The sequence below is a fragment of the Xiphophorus maculatus genome, chromosome 2 (genome assembly GCF_002775205.1).
Source record: "Xiphophorus maculatus strain JP 163 A chromosome 2, X_maculatus-5.0-male, whole genome shotgun sequence".
Classification (NCBI taxonomy): Eukaryota; Metazoa; Chordata; class Actinopteri; order Cyprinodontiformes; family Poeciliidae; genus Xiphophorus; species Xiphophorus maculatus.
This window is the reverse complement of record NC_036444.1, coordinates 24,411,420-24,428,250: the sequence shown is the minus strand read 5'-3', so window position 1 is coordinate 24,428,250 and position 16,831 is coordinate 24,411,420. Positions and strand designations below refer to the sequence as shown.

At 41.1% G+C, this 16,831-nt stretch overlaps 1 protein-coding gene across 1 annotated transcript; it reads left to right on the top strand.

The window, feature by feature from the left end:
- The first annotated feature begins 10,794 nt into the window (after positions 1 to 10,794).
- On the top strand, positions 10,795 to 16,508 carry LOC102220042 (carboxypeptidase A1-like). The gene is made up of 11 exons (XM_005813048.2): positions 10,795 to 10,898; positions 11,736 to 11,817; positions 12,320 to 12,454; positions 12,543 to 12,641; positions 13,896 to 13,997; positions 14,106 to 14,207; positions 14,314 to 14,424; positions 15,282 to 15,372; positions 15,560 to 15,759; positions 16,101 to 16,185; positions 16,275 to 16,508. Exons 1-11 carry the CDS (start codon positions 10,834 to 10,836, stop codon positions 16,460 to 16,462), a joined length of 1,260 nt encoding a protein of 419 aa, XP_005813105.1. The 5' UTR covers positions 10,795 to 10,833; the 3' UTR covers positions 16,463 to 16,508.
- The last annotated feature ends 323 nt before the right edge of the window (positions 16,509 to 16,831 follow it).

The following is a 16,831-nucleotide window of genomic DNA, read 5'->3' as shown; positions in this document are numbered from 1 at the left end:
CTTCACGCATGATAGAGTCAAGGCGACACTCCAGGTATGTTTTTGATGAGAGAATAGCATCATAATATGATGTATAGCTTAAAAAAAGTTGATTTAACAAAATACCGCCCCTTTAAAAGTTGGATTTATGACAGGAAAGCAGTTTGGATGAAATCCACTATTTCTAATAAGGAAAGTGGGTAAACATCCAGAGTTATGCCTGGACTGCGTCAGCAGCAATGAAACACATCATAAAGTAAATGTAGACTAATAATATTGTAGGGTTGGAGCATGAATATATTTATATATTCACCCAGTTCAAATAAATCATTAAAAGTACAAAACTTTAATACAGCATTCATGCTGATTTAAAAATATATAAATATGTATGCCTCTGACTGGTGTGACATTAAAAGAACTATGAATCAGATATGAAGGATTTAAAGGCAGAATGAACTGATATCCATGGAGAAACGTGGCTGTTAAAGCAAAAACATCTTTGCCGGAGTCTTGGCAGAGTTTAACAAGCCAGTGGACAGCCTGTCAGCTCGCTGTCGCTGGAAACGAAGGGGAAATTAATGAGTTAGTCTTCAGGAAGACACATCATTAAACGGACGGGGGGGGAACTGTAACTGTAAACATTACTGTCTAACTATTAAAGACAGTAATAGTTAGACAGCTCTAACTATTACTGTGCAAAGTGCAACATAGAGCTGCAACACCGGCCGGAACGTGACGGAGCGATTTGGGTTTCAGAGCTTCCCTAATCTGATGGCAGATCTGTGGAAACGTCCGGCTGAATATCCGAGAGGAGCCGAGGAGAACCGGTGGCTCGACGGAGAAGGGAACCCCGACGTCGAGGGTTCTCTTCTTCTGGAGCTTTTCAGTGTGCTTCATGAATGCTTGCGATAGGGATTCTACTGGGAATTTATGGAGCGGGATTTTGGGAATTTCCTGGTCTGAGTAAGAAGAGGAAAGGGAAAGAGTTTGGAAAAATTTTCCAGACTCTGTTCCTGATCCTGCTGTGAGACATTCCTTTTTTCCTTGGATTTCCTTCTTTCTGTCCGTTTGTTCTTTATAGTGTCCTTCCTTTTGTCTGTCCATCCTCTCCTCCCTTCTCCACTTCCTTCTTTATATATTTCTATATGTCCTTCTTTCCCACCTTCCTTCCTTTTATCCTTCTTTTCTTCTGCCTTGCCTCTTTCTTTCTTACCTTCCTTCTTTAATGCCTTCCTTCCTTATACATTGCTTCCTCCCTTTCTTCTTCCTATCCTGCCTTCTTCCTCCCTACCTTCCTTTTTTGCATCCTCTCTTTCTTCCCTTCTCGTGTCCTTCATTCCTTCTTCATTGATTCATTCCTTTCTTGCACCCTTTCCTTCTTCCCTTCCTCTTTTCTTCCTTCCCTTTCTTCTTCCTAAGTGTAAACTAAAACATTTAGGAGACATGTTATTAGTTGAGGATAAATCAGCCAGACGTTTTCTTTTTAACAAACATTTACTTTAACTAGGCCACAGCCAGAAAACCCTGGAGGAAGTGAAGCCTCCGTTGGTATGACACAAAGCAATGACAAGTCGTTGTCATTTTAAGTCTCTATTATTTCAGTTCTGTTGAATATCCGACACTTGAAGGAGACCGTGCTCCTCGGCGCCGTCAGCTAATTAATTAAAAGCTGCATGCTAATGTGAGAGCTGAGGGGAGAAAACCGGAGCAGGAATCTGGCAGCTCCGTGGATCTGATCAGTTAACAATCACATCCAGCTTAATCAGCACTTCTGCTGACAACTATATTCAAAACTATCGCTTTGTCAGTTTTCTTATACTCAGGATAACAGCAGGTTTGCATTTTTCTTAAATTTACCGAGTGAGAGCAGTTACTTGGTTAGAGGCAGTTCACTCGTCCAAGCCAAACGTTTGACTTGCTCACAACATTCACAAACCATTTACAGTCGTGAAAAGAATGTAGGATGCCTAATAAAAGTTTAGGTTCTTCATTGGATTATGTTTAAATATTGAGTCCTTTCCACTCGATTAAAAGACAGACAGTGGGCTGAAATTGATCAAACGGGTCATATATTAATAAAGTAAAATATTCTGTTCTTCTAGCGGACCTGAAGAACATGCTCTCTTACAATCATCATATTTTTTCTGTCCCTTATAAACACGTCACTGCTGGAGGGCAAAAAGCTGCTCCTCAATGATAATCTTTGGTTTTAGCTGTCAAGTTGTCAACATAATGCCCTAAATTTTAAAAGTTATGATACATAAATGAAAAAGGGATGCAGTGGTTTGCTACTAATTGTCAACACTGACAACTAAATAACAAGGTCAGGAAAAAGTCTTAAATGGAAAAAAAATGGTGAAGGAAAGGAAAGGAGGAAAGTAGGTCAGTTATGCTAGCTTGACTTTGACAACTTTAACATGTAGATGTGCTGTGGGATTTGTTGTGTTTCTGTTTAGTTAAAGAAAAAAGCTACCCACACAGCAGCTCTCTGACAGATCATCAGTAGAACAGGTGTTTAAATTAGCTAATCAGATCCGTATAATTTAGTCCACATGCAACCTATGTCCAACTTTTATGTGGAAGTGTGGATGGCCCAATTTGGATCTTTTGACCCCCCCAAAAAATCTGATTTATGCCACTTCCATAGGTGGTAGTCAATTGGATCTGATTGTTTTCAAGCCCAAACAGTCATTTTATCTGACTTTACATCGCTGACGTGAGACATGCATCATAGTTCTGCTCCAGAAGAATTTTAATGCACATGGATTTGGGCTAAACCAGTATTTAAACCAATCCTGTTGCCTTTGTGGAATGCAAAAGAGCAGACAAGACTTTGAACAAGTGTCTGCATCCTTTATAGAAGAATTTACCTGAAATTCACGCGTCAGTGTTTTATTCTTAGCTGTGGAAATCCATTTGAATTTGTAATTGAGTTCATTTCAGGATCTGTAATTAATTCCACTTTAATCGAAGACCATTTATCAACAAAAAGTAAGCAACATTTTCAGCTCAAAACCCCTTTGTGCTGCTAAATTATTGAACAAATATATGTATGAACTCAACAACAAATCTATTTATTGTTTTTAATCTATTGTTTAGGTTATTCAACCATCAGATTGGTTCAAAGTACTATTACACCCCCTCAACTTTGAAGTGTTTCAGGAACTCCTGATTATTCACAGAACTTCTTTAGAAATGTGAACTGTGGACGCCGACATCAGCTTTTGGACGTCTGTGCTGCTGCTGCTGCTGCTGCTGCATGTTTAGGATAGAGATGTTACATTAGGCTTGAACAGCTTCAGTGACAGACTGACTCCTTTAGCACAACATGAACACAACAACATTTCCAGCATCCAATCAGATCATTTTTTATGAACCCCCACTAGACCCCGAGGGGTAACTTTGGGGTCCATTGTTGTTGTTTGTGGATGTCGCTGGTGGGTCAGATTCACAACAGAAACAATATAAAGATGAGGCGAATACTTTTTCACAACTAATAATCTTTGCAGCTCAGTTCTTACACCTTTGTTATATTTTCACTACTAACGTATTTGTTTTGTTTTTTTTCTTTGTTTTTCGAGGATAAATTATCTTTTTTTCTTTTTAAACCAAAAACAGCCATTTTACAGACGTGTGTAGATTATTTTTTTAAACCACTGTATAGCAGAAGGAAAGTGATGGAGTCTGTGTGACCCCTAGTGGACAAAACCCCCAGAAACAATGCTGTGGGCTGCGTTAAGATTCACCATGTTGCTCATTCTGCACCATAACCGTCACAGTCCACCGAGATGGTAAAGTTGCAGTCAACACAGCTGCCAATCAGCATTTCAATCAGAGAGCTCGACCTCTCATCTGCACGTGGCATTACAACAGAGGAAGGTGATCAGAGAAACTGAACCTTTGCCAGGCAGGTGAGTTATTATATTGCAAATGAATATGACAAAATCTAAAGCTCAGCTCTAAGTGTGCAAGAAAATCAGAGGGGACAGTTTTCCACGGCAGAGAAACTCACAGCTGACCGCTTCTGTCATCTGACCGCCAGACTGGACTGAGGGAGGATCACATGACAAGGCACGCTCTGTTGGCCAATATATAAGCGAGGCCGCCTCACCGCCTCCCATCAAGCGCTGGCATCAAATGGACAGCAGATTGCATTTAAATGGACAAACCACGTCAGAATAAAAGCAGACGCTCGAGGACTGACTGCGCTCCGGCTACACCGCCATGTTGCATCGACACCGTGCACCGTGCGCGCGCAAATTGAGATGAGCAAGTACAGGCGATAAATGATTAATGGTCAATTTTCCGGTGAGTCTCTGAAATATTGAGAGACAGCTCAGGCGTGTAATGCAATGTAAATGGGTCTATTTTTAGCATAGAGGAAGTCATGTGGAACAGGCTGCTGGGTGGTGTGTGTGTGTGTGTGTGTGTGTGTGTGTGTGTGTGTGTGTGTGTGCGTGCGTGCGTGCGTGCGTGCGTGCGTGCGTGCGTGCGTGCGTGTGTGTGTGTGTGTTTGTGTGTGTGTGTGTGTGTGTGTGTGTGTGTGTGTGTGTGTGTGTTGGGGGGGGGTCTTTACTCTTACGGATTTTAGAGGCATAAGACATGGGACAAAAGATGGGCAAAAATAAACACTCCACCCACATTTGCATGTACGGCCACTTTTCATGTGGAGTATTAAACTTTTAGATACACAGAAAGGGAAATGGAATAAATTATTTCCACGCTGGGAAATAGATGGAAAGTCCCTGCTCTCAACTACCAACCCCTCCAGCCCCTGTGGCCTCCTACGCCTATTAAAGCTTCTCCTCTCACTTTGCCTCATGAGACTGTTAGAAAGTGAAAGGGAGGGGAAGTAACATGCTAAAACCTCTTTTTAATGATTCTGCGAAGAAGGAGGGGGTTTTGGCGGAGTGTCATGGCAGCTGATGGGGGAGAAGGCAGGCGGACGCCTCACACCATCCAGCAGATGTTTTCATTAATCTCAGTGCAACCCCATTGGACCGAGCACAAGGTAATAAGCTCGTGGGGGAGCTCCGTTTTTTAAGACCGTGCGAGATTTAAACCTTTTTATTTATTTATTTATTTATTTTGTATAGCACATTTCAGCAGCATGACATTTCAAAGTGCTTTACATCATATCAAACACAGAAACACAATGCAACATGGAATCAACAATCAAAACACGACATTAAGTCAGGTTCCATCAATAAATTTCTAATTGATTACGTTTCAAATATAATCCTAAACAGGTGGGTTTTTAGTGGAGTTTCATCCATAAAAGGTTTACCTGTTACACTCCTACTGTGTTATATGGAACAAAATACCTGTTGCTATTTTTATTCCCACTCACTCTCACAATCACACAGTTTAAAACGATGTAAACAGCATTTTAATGGGCTTCTGGCACAAGGCTCCGTACAACTCTTTCACGGAATTTTTGAGCAGGGACTCCGCCGTCCCTCAGGGATTTTTGTGCAATTCTATGGTACCTGTTAGTGTCTAGAATTTACAGGGTTTCTTTGCTAACCAAATTTTTTTCTTCAACCTGAGCTGTGCCCTGCTGTGAGGAAGTTATTCAGGCTTCCCAGTAGTGGTTCAGATATTAAATGTCATGACACAGAAACAAACTCTTGAAGATTTCTCAGTGTAGATTACTTTCAGTTTATTTGAGTTCATTAATAAGGAGCTATGAGATATTTTTTTACATTTTTTTTTTAGCTGTTAAAATGTCAGCTCTCAGCATGTTGAAACTAGGGTGTGATTTTCCACCTGAAAAGTGCTCAGTGACACTGACATTAGGCTCACTAATTACTTTAAATGTTCCCCTGCAGTATTTTTTGGGGGGGTGGGGGGGTGGATGAGTTTTATTAAAGCTTGTAACATGAGCCTGGCACTTCATGGTGAAAATCCTTCATGCATTAAATTATTTGGCTGTTTTGTGCATAGAATTAATAAATCTGTTCCAAGGGAACAAAAACAATCTTAGTAATACAAAACCATTCAGTTATTTTTTTTTACCTTCAGTAACTCACCAAGTGAAACATATTATTTATGTTAATTACATACACAGGACTTTATTTTAGTTATTTATGGCAACTTTTTGTTCACAGTAAAAGTAAACACCACATTTATAAATAAATAAATAAAAATTTAGGCTGCACAGTGGAGCAGTTGGTAGCACTGTTGTCTTGCAGCAAGAAGGTCCTGGGTTTGATTCCCTGCTCGGGGTCTTTCTGCATGGAGTTTGCATGTTCTCCCTGTGCATGTGTGGGTTCTCTCTGGGTACTAGCACCCCTCATGACCCCACTAGGGACAAGGATGATGGATGGAAATAAAAATTTAATACAGAGATATGGGGTTAATGAAGGCATGTTTAATACCTGCTTAAATGTTATTGATTTCATTTTAAGGCAGAGAGTAAATGTGTCTCCCTCTGGTGGCACTAAGGTGTATTGTAACTTTTATTTCTAGCCACATTTGGGCCAATCTTGGATAGCCAATTTCCTAAAATATTGGCCCAAGTCTTTTTTTTTTTTTTTTTGCCAAAAATGATTTATTTATTTTTCTTGCCTAAGTCATTTTCTGGCAAAGTCATGTTGTGAATATAACAGTGCACTGTTGGAAACTATTTCTAAAGTTTTGATGACAAGTTTTGTAAATTGTAAATGTGGAAGATCAACAACAAAGGACTGGACAAAATTCATATTTATGCATTTACTGTATTTTGTTGACAGACCGTGTCATTGTGATGCAGAAAGGAAAAGTACGGTGGCCGACAGGTGCAAATGCGCAGCAAAAGAGAAAACATGCAAACAAAAAAGAAGACACCCCCGAATGAAATGCAGCAAATAAAAAGAGAGACGCAAACACCCCCGAATGAAATGCAGCAAATAAAAAGAGAGACGCAAACACCCCCGAATGAAATGCAGCAAATAAAAAGAGAGACGCAAACACCCCCGAATGAAATGCAGCAAATAAAAAGAGAGACGCAAACACCCCCGAATGAAATGCAGCAAATAAAAAGTGTTGAAAACGGAAGTGCTCCAGACCACTAGGGGGAGTCAAAGAAAATAGTATTCATTTCTATGGGACCAGATGCAAGATTCTTCTTCTTCTTCTTCTTCTTCTTGGTATTTATTGGCGGTTGGCAACAAACTTACAGTAGCATTACCGCCACTTACCAGTATGGAGTGTGGTTCGAGATGGTCTATAAACTTTCACTTTCTACCTTTTCCCTCCATTAACTCCTGATTAAACATACCCCCACACATACACACCTGCTTATATTATCCAACTTGCTTATAACTTTATATACCCCTCTTTGATATTCTTTACACACTCACACCCAACTTGCTCTACTCATATCCTATGAAATAGCTTTGTTTTTTTAAGATACCGAATAATTATTTGAATATGTCTACTCCCGAAATCTCTCCTCAAAAATTCTATTAAATTAAACCTTTCTTTAATACCTACACACTCTCTCAGCATGCATCTTCTCTCTTCTTCATACTTACAACACTCTAAAATAACATGCTCTATTGTTTCAGACTTCTCACAATAATCACACTTTCCAGATGCAAGATTCAGAGAGATACCTTTACTTTCTTTCAAATTTCTTTCTCTGAATCTTGCATCTGGTCCCATAGAAATGAATACTATTTTCTTTGACTCCCCCTAGTGGTCTGGAGCACTTCCGTTTTCAACACTTTTTATTTGCTGCATTTCATTCGGGGGTGTTTGCGTCTCACTTTTTATTTGCTGCATTTCATTCGGGGGTGTTTGCGTCTCTCTTTTTATTTGCTGCATTTCATTCGGGGGTGTCTTCTTTTTTGTTTGCATGTTTTCTCTTTTGCTGCGCATTTGCACCTGTCGGCCACCGTAGAAAAGACATCACTGCACAGCACAAAGGGGGGGGGGGGGGGGGGGGAAATAAAACTACAGTTGGGAACCTGAGACAATTGTTGGGAACCGGCGTTTGGTTCCTGTTTGTGTTCTGTTCTCCCTGCTGTTGGTGGTTCCCCATTTCATCCACCAGAGGGCGCCAGAGGCTGCACTGAGGGATGGGTGTGCCCGTGGTTCAGCGCACCTGTTGTTCATCTTCTAATCATCCTGATGCTTAAGAGGAGTGGACAGCCTGCACTTCAGCGCCTGAGTGTTTGCCAGTGATGGTACCTCGAGCCTCTCTATGTTGACTCTCTGTGATTTTGTTCTCTGAGAGATACCTAGAGTAACTTCTCCTTGTCCTTTCCTCTCTCAGGTGTTTTCCTCGCGACACTGAGCATTTTCTTTGTGAAGACTAGTGATGGTGAGATGAAGCCTCATGAGGCATTGAACCACTTGAGCCAACTGGTTCGAGAAAGGGTTCATTTCTTGAGGCTTCATGTGCACACGAAACCACCTACTGGCCAGGTGTATAATCACAGCCAGCTGTATCTTAACACGTGTGATGCATTAAATTTTTGTCTATTATGGCTCTTGGGAATGACGTCACAAAAGGTGTAGGACGAAATCATTTGTCTACATAAATTATGTATACACATATGTGTATAATAAAATATTGTTTGAATGTATTCTCTGTGTGTAATTATTCCCAAAATAGTAGTGTCATGTGATATGGCATGTTGTGTAATAATGTTTTTCTGTGACTCTAGAAAAATGGCCTGGGCTTAATCAGGCAGAGGACAGTGAAAGTGCTTGTGGAACTAGGGAGGGGGTAGTGAATAGGCTAATGCTTGTGTAACTTGGATGATTTCATGCATTTTTATTAAGAAACAACAATTTCTCCATAATTTTTGGTTTCAAACGATTTCTCTTTTTTGACACTATGGATGAGGTGTTATTATTGTACCCCAACTCCTTGGAGCACAATAAACACCTCACCTTTACAGAAAATAAGAAACAGTGAAAAATACAGTTCCTCATAAGCAAACCTAATGCATCTGCAAATGTTCAGTTCACCTTACCTTGTTAGGGCTTATCAAGTCAAAATGTTCCCACATAGGGGAAATCCTCCTCTTTCTCGCCGGCTCCATCCTACTCCTATCCTCGCGCTCCTAAATCAATCTATCTATCTATCTATCTATCTATCTATCTATCTATCTATCTATCTATCTATCTATCTATCTATCTATCTATCTATCTAAACTCTCCAAAGACCAAACTAACTGTCTCAAACTAAATAACCACTATCCAAACTCTGCTATCCAAACTATCAAAACTCTTTCCACTCTCTCAACTGACCGCAACTCGCTTTAGAAGCCTGTGGGGTTTCTAAAGCTGTCAAACCCCGCGCCAAACTCTGAGCCACTTCCCGAAGCAGTCACGTGGTACAGCCGGGCAGCGAGGCTTCGGACTGACGTCATCGTTTCGGCTCCTCCCCTAAACGAAGCAAGCCTCGATACGCGCTTTACGGAAACGCCCCCTCCATTACGCGACACACGCCTCGAAGCCTCGGCACATCACGTAACATCACTAGTGAAGACCTAGCTCTGGCCTTTTGGATTTCCACTCCTCGTGACGCCGTGGAATTTATTCACTGGTTGCCCGAGCCCAACAGTCATCTCCTCAACCAGGTCACAAGCAGTTATCGGAGTTTTTCCCCAGCTGGCGGTCAGATCGCTCCTCTTTCTTCCTCCACGCTCAAAACTTACCTGTCCGCCCTCCAACGCAGCCTCCGCTACCCTGCCCAGGAATCACCCAACTGTGTTGCCCTTGGAAACCTGGACCGCTTCACAGCCGCAACCAGTTTAAAATATATATATATAGCAACAGAAAAGAATGAGTAAAACTGTGCAAATACCAGCAGGAATGTAACGATTTAATTTGTTGGGAGTGGTGACGTTTTAAATTCTTAAAGGGGCAGTATTATACAAAATTGACTTCTTAGCTTTATATCTTGTTACAATGTCACTCCCTCATGAAAAAAAAAACATGGAGTGTTGCCTTGATTCTTTCATGCATGCTTAAGAAATCCTTTAATCTCTATGGCAACAATTCAGATGTGCATAACGTTTGGACCTAGCTTTGCCTTCGAGGACGACGCTCGTCCTCTGAGCTGCAGCTCCCAAGCCTCCACCTCAGAGCAGCTCTTCCTCATGCTGCTCCTTCAGACTAGCCAGCAGCAATTAGCCAACCCCTGATGAAACTGCACATCTGCTGAGCTCATTGTACAAGCTACTTCTCTGAAGGCGGAGTTTTTAAAGAAACGCAGGCCCAATTTCAAGGTGTTAAATTAATAAGTCAAATTTCTTTTAAGTCTTATTTGATATATGTGACATTTAGAGTAAAAAAAGCAAAAAAGGGGTTCTATGGAAGAGTTCCAATAGCAAAACTACTGCTGACCAAAATTAACCTGATGTATGGAGGAATTGAATTGCCAAAAGTCAAGATCATATTGAATCTGAGTGCACGATTTCACACCTTTGCTATTAAAACTTGAAATGCTCGCTGTCAAAGCTATGGTTTTCTTTATAGTATATCCTGTTCACAATCAGCTTTGATGCTTGCATATGGGAGGATTTGTTCTCCCCATATTAATGCCAGATTTATTCCTGATTTCTTTGTGGCTTTTCATATGCTTGTTTCTTTGAGCAGAGTAAAAAAATAAACTTTCAAACCTGGCAAATGACTTTGGGTAACTTGGCTCTATCTGCAGCTGGGCAGTGAACAAATAACCCTTTGCTTCATCAGCATGTTCTTTTTTCTGTTTTCCAGGCAGATAAGTGTGACCGACAGGTGTACCTGTTTCAGTTTTTTTTTTCTTTTTTTTACGTGGGAACAGACCACCTGAACCACTGTGATAAATAGAGTTCAGATGAGCCGTTGCCTCACAGTCTGAACGGTCCAGACAGGATGAAAGGTTTTTGGTTTCTGCTGGTGCTTGTGTCTGTAGCCAGATCTGAGAGGCTCTTCACTGGGTGAGTTTGACATTTGAAACCAGCAGTGGAGTTTGTTTTGGCATTAATTTAGCTGTGAACAGAATGTATTCATAAAACTCATTAACAAACTGTTAAAATATTAAGAAATAGCTGAATCAACATCCTGTAAATAGTTCTTAAAATTAAATTATATCAAACATCTTTTCACACTGGAGTCTAGAGGGCCACATGAAAATCTAGGCTGCATTTGGCCCCTGGGTCTTGAATTTGACACATGTTCCTAAAGATTGTTTCAAGGATGCAGTGTTAAATATTTTCCAGCCACATAGAATCACTTTATAGCACAACCAAATAACTATACAACTTCGGTTGTAAAAAAAGAAAAAAGCTACATATATCAACTTAAAAGAAAATTTGACCTTGTAATTTAACACCTTGAAATTGGGCCTCTGTCTCTTTAAGTTCCTGCTCTTTTTGCAACTCCGCCTTCAAGAAGTCATCACAGCATGGCTCCTCTATTAATCCTTTAGCAACATTTTTGCCTGTATTGCACTGAGAAATAGCTGGTATAATGAGTTCAGCATCTACGCAGTGTCGCCGGATGTTTGCTAATTGCTGCTGGCTAGTCTGAAGGAGCTGAGTGGAGGGCTCTTTAGGTAGGTCATCCTTCTGGATTGTAGAGCAGTAGAAGAAAAAAGTGAGGAAAAGGTGTTCAGTTTGTCTTCTACTAGCCTAAATGTATAGCAGCATATCTACAGTGATGTGTTGAACAGTTATTTATTGGTAATCAATAGTCAACTTGCTCACCTACTGTTGATTTGCCATGAGGCAACCATATAAGAAGACATGAAATTGACTGGATCAGATGCGTTTCAGTGACCAGGTCATCAGAGTCGACGCTCAATCGGAGGAACAGATCAAGTTGCTGCAGATTCTGGAGTCTGAGGAAAAATGGAATGTATGTAAACACACACTACACACACATTTCACACAGTCCAGCACAGTCATCCACATTTAGCCTCTCTTAGCTGCATGTTTGACTTTTTTATGCTTCACCTTTAATTTACAGATAAGCTTTTTCTGTCGTTTTTTTTTTTTTTAGCTTAATTAAGTAATTATCTATTAGTTGTGCATGAGAGTATGAGGATTTTCTGAATGGCTCATCTGGTATTTGTCTGTCATAAAGTTTGTTCAAAAGAACATAAAAATTCAGACTGAAAAGAAAAACCCTTGAATCTGAAATGTAGTTTTAAATATTTTTTTCAGTACACATTCTTTTTTTTCAGTTTCAAATTTCTTTTTCTTTTGAACAAACTTTACGGCCCTAATTTAGCTCCATAAAGCACTCCCTCCTAACCACACTTAAAATGGAAAAACGGTAGATCTGTAAATCAACCTAAGCTGCTGAGCTCAAACTACAGGTGTCAATCATCTCCTTCCCACTGACTCTCTGATTCCAGCTGGACTTCTGGCGCCACCCGGTGTCCACAGAACTTCCCGTTGATGTCAGAGTGCCCCGCAGCCACCTTGGTGCTCTGAAGGAGTACCTGAACGCCCACAGCATCCCTTTCACTGTCATGATTGACGACGTCCAGGTTGGTAGTCCTCAGAGGTTTACTGGTTGACTCGGAGGGTGAAATGAAGTCAGGTGTGAGCTTAGCATCGTCTTCCTTGAACATTCAGGAGCTGCTCGATCAGGAGAAAGCTGAGATGAGAGAGAACCATATCAGGCAGCACAACACCAGGGACTTCAACTTTGGAGCCTATCATCCTCTGGAGACGGTACGACTCACACATCGGCAAATCATTTATTTATTTATTCTGGCTGAAATAAACTCCAAATTCACGATTGTGAACTGCAATCGATGACTCATGTCTCCACGATGTGAAGGAGTGGAAAAGTTTTACAGCTGGAGCTGTTGCTGAAAGGTTTCTTCTAGATCAGGGGTGTCAAACTCCAGTCCTCAAGGGCCGGTTACAGGACCTCTGAATAGAATAATTAGGTCATTAGCAAAGCTCTGGATAACTTATCTACACAAGGAAGAGGTAATTAAGCCATTTTATTCCCGTGTTTTGTACATGTGGCACCTCTAAAAACTGCAGGACACCGGCCCTTAATGACTGGAGTTTGACACCTGTGCTCTAAATAGATGACTGTGACCATGGAAACTGTGCTGGTAATTTGACATCACTTGCTACAATGTAATAACAATCAGTTTTGTGCCACACTTCTTTTCGCATTTTGTCGTGTACATCACTCTTGTCTCCCTTTAAAAAGAAGCAAAAACCAATGTGACCACTATCATGTTTTACTGTTCGGTTTGTGTGTTCAGTGTCAGGCAGTGTTAGCCACACACGGCATTTTGTATGTAGGTTAACGTTTAATCTCATGTGACCAGAGTGCCTCGTTACTGTGTTCCCTACATGGCTTGTGGAAAACTACAACCTGGACTTTGTGTGGCGTTGTTTCAACAATGGCTTTCTTCTTACCAACATTCCAAAACGGTCAGATTTGTTGAGTGAACCTATCGCTGTCCAGTCAACAAGTTCTCCCATCTGAGCTAGCTCCTTCTGCGTTGCCATGGGCCTTTCTCCTCCTTCTTTGATAAATGTTCTTCTTGTCTATCACTTCAGGTCAGCATTCTCAAACACCAGTCTTCAAGGGCCAGTGTCCTACAACTTTCAGATGTGTCCCTTGTCCTACCCAGGTAGATTAAATGGTGAAGCTGCTTCCCTAGCACAGTCAAACTCTACAGAGCTCTGCTAATGGGCTAAATTTGTAATCAAGTGTGCTGAACCAGAGAGACATCTCAAAGTTGCAGGATACCGGCCATTGAGGACTGGAGTTTGAGATCATTGGTATATGGAGAATTTGCCTTCACACTGCAAACAAAAAAACAAACATTTACTATTTATTTTCACCTCCTTTGTTGTCATTTTATTCCTGATTGTAAAGATTGACTTACCTGTCTTTGTGTGCTATCAAACAGGCTACATGTTTTTCTTGGTCTTAGGTTTTGATCCATCTCCATACAGATCTACAGCTGGATGGACACGCTGGTGGATCAGCACCCAAATCTGGTGACTAAGTTGGAAATCGGCCGATCTTATGAGAACAGACCCATGTACGTTCTCAAGGTAGGGAAACTGTTGGCTTTGGTTTCATTAGACAACACAATTAGCTTGCGCAGGCACCCTGTACCATAACTTCCTTCAAATCAACGTGTTTGCTAACTTTGTATTTAGTTCAGCACTGGAGGCACCAATCGCCCTGCTATCTGGATGGACTTGGGTATTCACTCCAGGGAGTGGGTGTCTCAGGCCACTGGAGTGTGGACAGCCAACAAGGTACAAAACGCCATTGACGATACGTGGGTCTCTATAAGTCTTGCCTGATCTATGTGGTGTGTTTATGAATAATTGTGTTAAATCAGTACATTGTGCTCTCACCCAGATCGCCACTGATTATGATACTGATGCCTCTCTGACCGCCGTTCTGAAAACCATGGACATTTACATGCTTATTGTGGCCAACCCTGATGGCTATGTTTTCTCCCACACCAATGTAAGAAACCACCACTGCTTCAAATTACTGTTTTCCTGTTAGAATTTAGATTGAGTGTTCCCACAGCTGCAGTCGTACTTCTCTCTTTTCTCAATCTTTTTAAATAAGAGGGGCACTATTATGTAAAATTGACTTTTTAAAGTTTTATATCATGTTATTCCCTCATCGAAAAGGTACCTGGAGTGTTGCCTTGATTCTTTCATGCATATTTGAGAAATCTTTTAATCTCCCTTGGCAACCATTCAGCTAGGCAAAACTCCTATGTGGACCTAACCCCACCTTCCAGGATGAAGTTCCTCCTCTGAGCTGCAGTTTCGAAGCTTCCAAGCTTCCCTCCACCATGACTCAGCTCCTTCAGACTAGGCAACTAGCAAACACTTGGTGGAACTGTGCATCTACTGAGCTACTGAGCTCATTGTACAAGCTACTTTTCAGTGAAATGTTGGTTAAAATGTTTATAAAGGGTTAATAGAGGAGCCTTGTGGTGATGACTACCTGGAGGTGGAGTTTCATAAAGAGCAGGAGTTTCTTAAAGAGACAGAAGCACAATTTCAAAGCATTAAATTACAAAGCCAAATTTGTTTTAAGTTGTATTTGATATACACAACATTTTTATAACAATTGGAGCAACCATAGTTACTTGATTGTGCTATAAAATGGTACTATATGCCTGGAAAATACATAATACTGCCCCTATAAAGAATTTAATAAAATACTCTATACACTTAAGCCGCTACCCTCGCGACCCGATCCCGGATAAAACGGAAGAAAATGGATGGACTCTATAGCTATATTTTTAAGTTGACATCCAAAGAGGAAATGAGGATACACACTGACTGGTGCTGTGTGATTTACAGGACCGGATGTGGCGTAAGACGCGTTCTCCAAACTCAGGCTCTGTGTGTGTCGGAGTCGATCCCAACAGGAACTGGGATGCAGGATTTGGTGGTCAGTGATTTTCAGCTACAGCAACATCCGTGAATTCGTTCAACATAACCAGGATCTGTTTTCAGTCCAGATCAATTATTTAAAAAATGAGACAATACATATTAATGAATGTTAGCATGTAAATATTTAAGATTATAGCGAAGAGGCTAATTTCCATGCATGTTTCCATCCAAACTTTTGTGTCCAGGCCCCGGTGCCAGTACCAATCCCTGCTCTGAAACCTATCAAGGCTCCTCTGCTCACTCTGAGATCGAGGTGAAGAACATTGTGAACCTGATCCAGAGCCACGGCAACTTCAAGTCCTTCATCTCCGTCCACGCCTACTCCCAGCTCCTGATGTACCCCTACGGCTACACCTGCAGGAGCGCCGCTGATCAGGCTGAGCTGGTATGAAATTATTCTATAGAGTAATCCAGGAGAGGGAACACTGAAGATAAACCTTGAACTTACACCTTTAAGTCGAAAATATTATTTTTAAGGTAGTCAAACAAATGTTTGAGGTTGCCAGTTGTATCTCTTCACCTGTCAACTGATCTTAAGTCTTTACAAGACCTGAAAAAGCACAGGAATGTACAGTCTCATCGGCTGTTGCAAAAGCTAAAAGTTTACTTCACTTAACCACCACCTTAACTTCAGTGTAATAGCACAGAAAAAAAAATCATACTATGTCTTATAAGACCTCCATTGTTTCTGGCCAGTACTTTACACAATTGTACTTTTGCACACAGGACTCTGTTGGCCGTGCTGCAGTGCAGAAGCTCACGTCCCTCTACGGCACCACATACAAGGTTGGAAACATCTGCACCATCATCTGTAAGTAACACTTTCCCTCAGAGCAACATTTCAAACCCTACTACTAATGTATGGTCATGTTTGCCATCTTCTTCTTCTTCTCTTCTCAGATCAAGCCAGTGGTGGGAGCATTGACTGGTCCTACGATGTGGGCATCAAATACTCTTTTGCCTTTGAGCTGAGGGACACCGGTCGCTATGGTTTCATTCTTCCTGCCGATCAGATTATCCCCACTGCCTCAGAAACTTGGTTAGCCCTGAAGCACATCATGGAGTATGTTCATGACCACCCATATTAGTGGGCTATTGATTCTGGGACCAATAAAGCTACATTTTGTCTCAGTGTCTGTTGTGTCTTTGTGTTTTAAGGTTGTATTTAACACATTTGTTATGGGGTTTATGGCACAAGTAGGATGGACGCAAGTCAAGGTTTAGGGCTTTGGGTCAAAGCCTTCAGTATTATTTGAATTATTGTGGACACAGAGGTACTTTAAACTTTGAATTACACTCCTCTTGGTCCCCAGCAACATATCTGCCAAGTTTGAAGTAGACTGGATGAATGTTCATGACGACATTTAGAAGAAATAAAAGACCTCTAAATGTCTTCTTGACATCTTCACTTTTTTCCTTCAAACATTTGTTGATGTTCACTATATGGGACCAAGTGA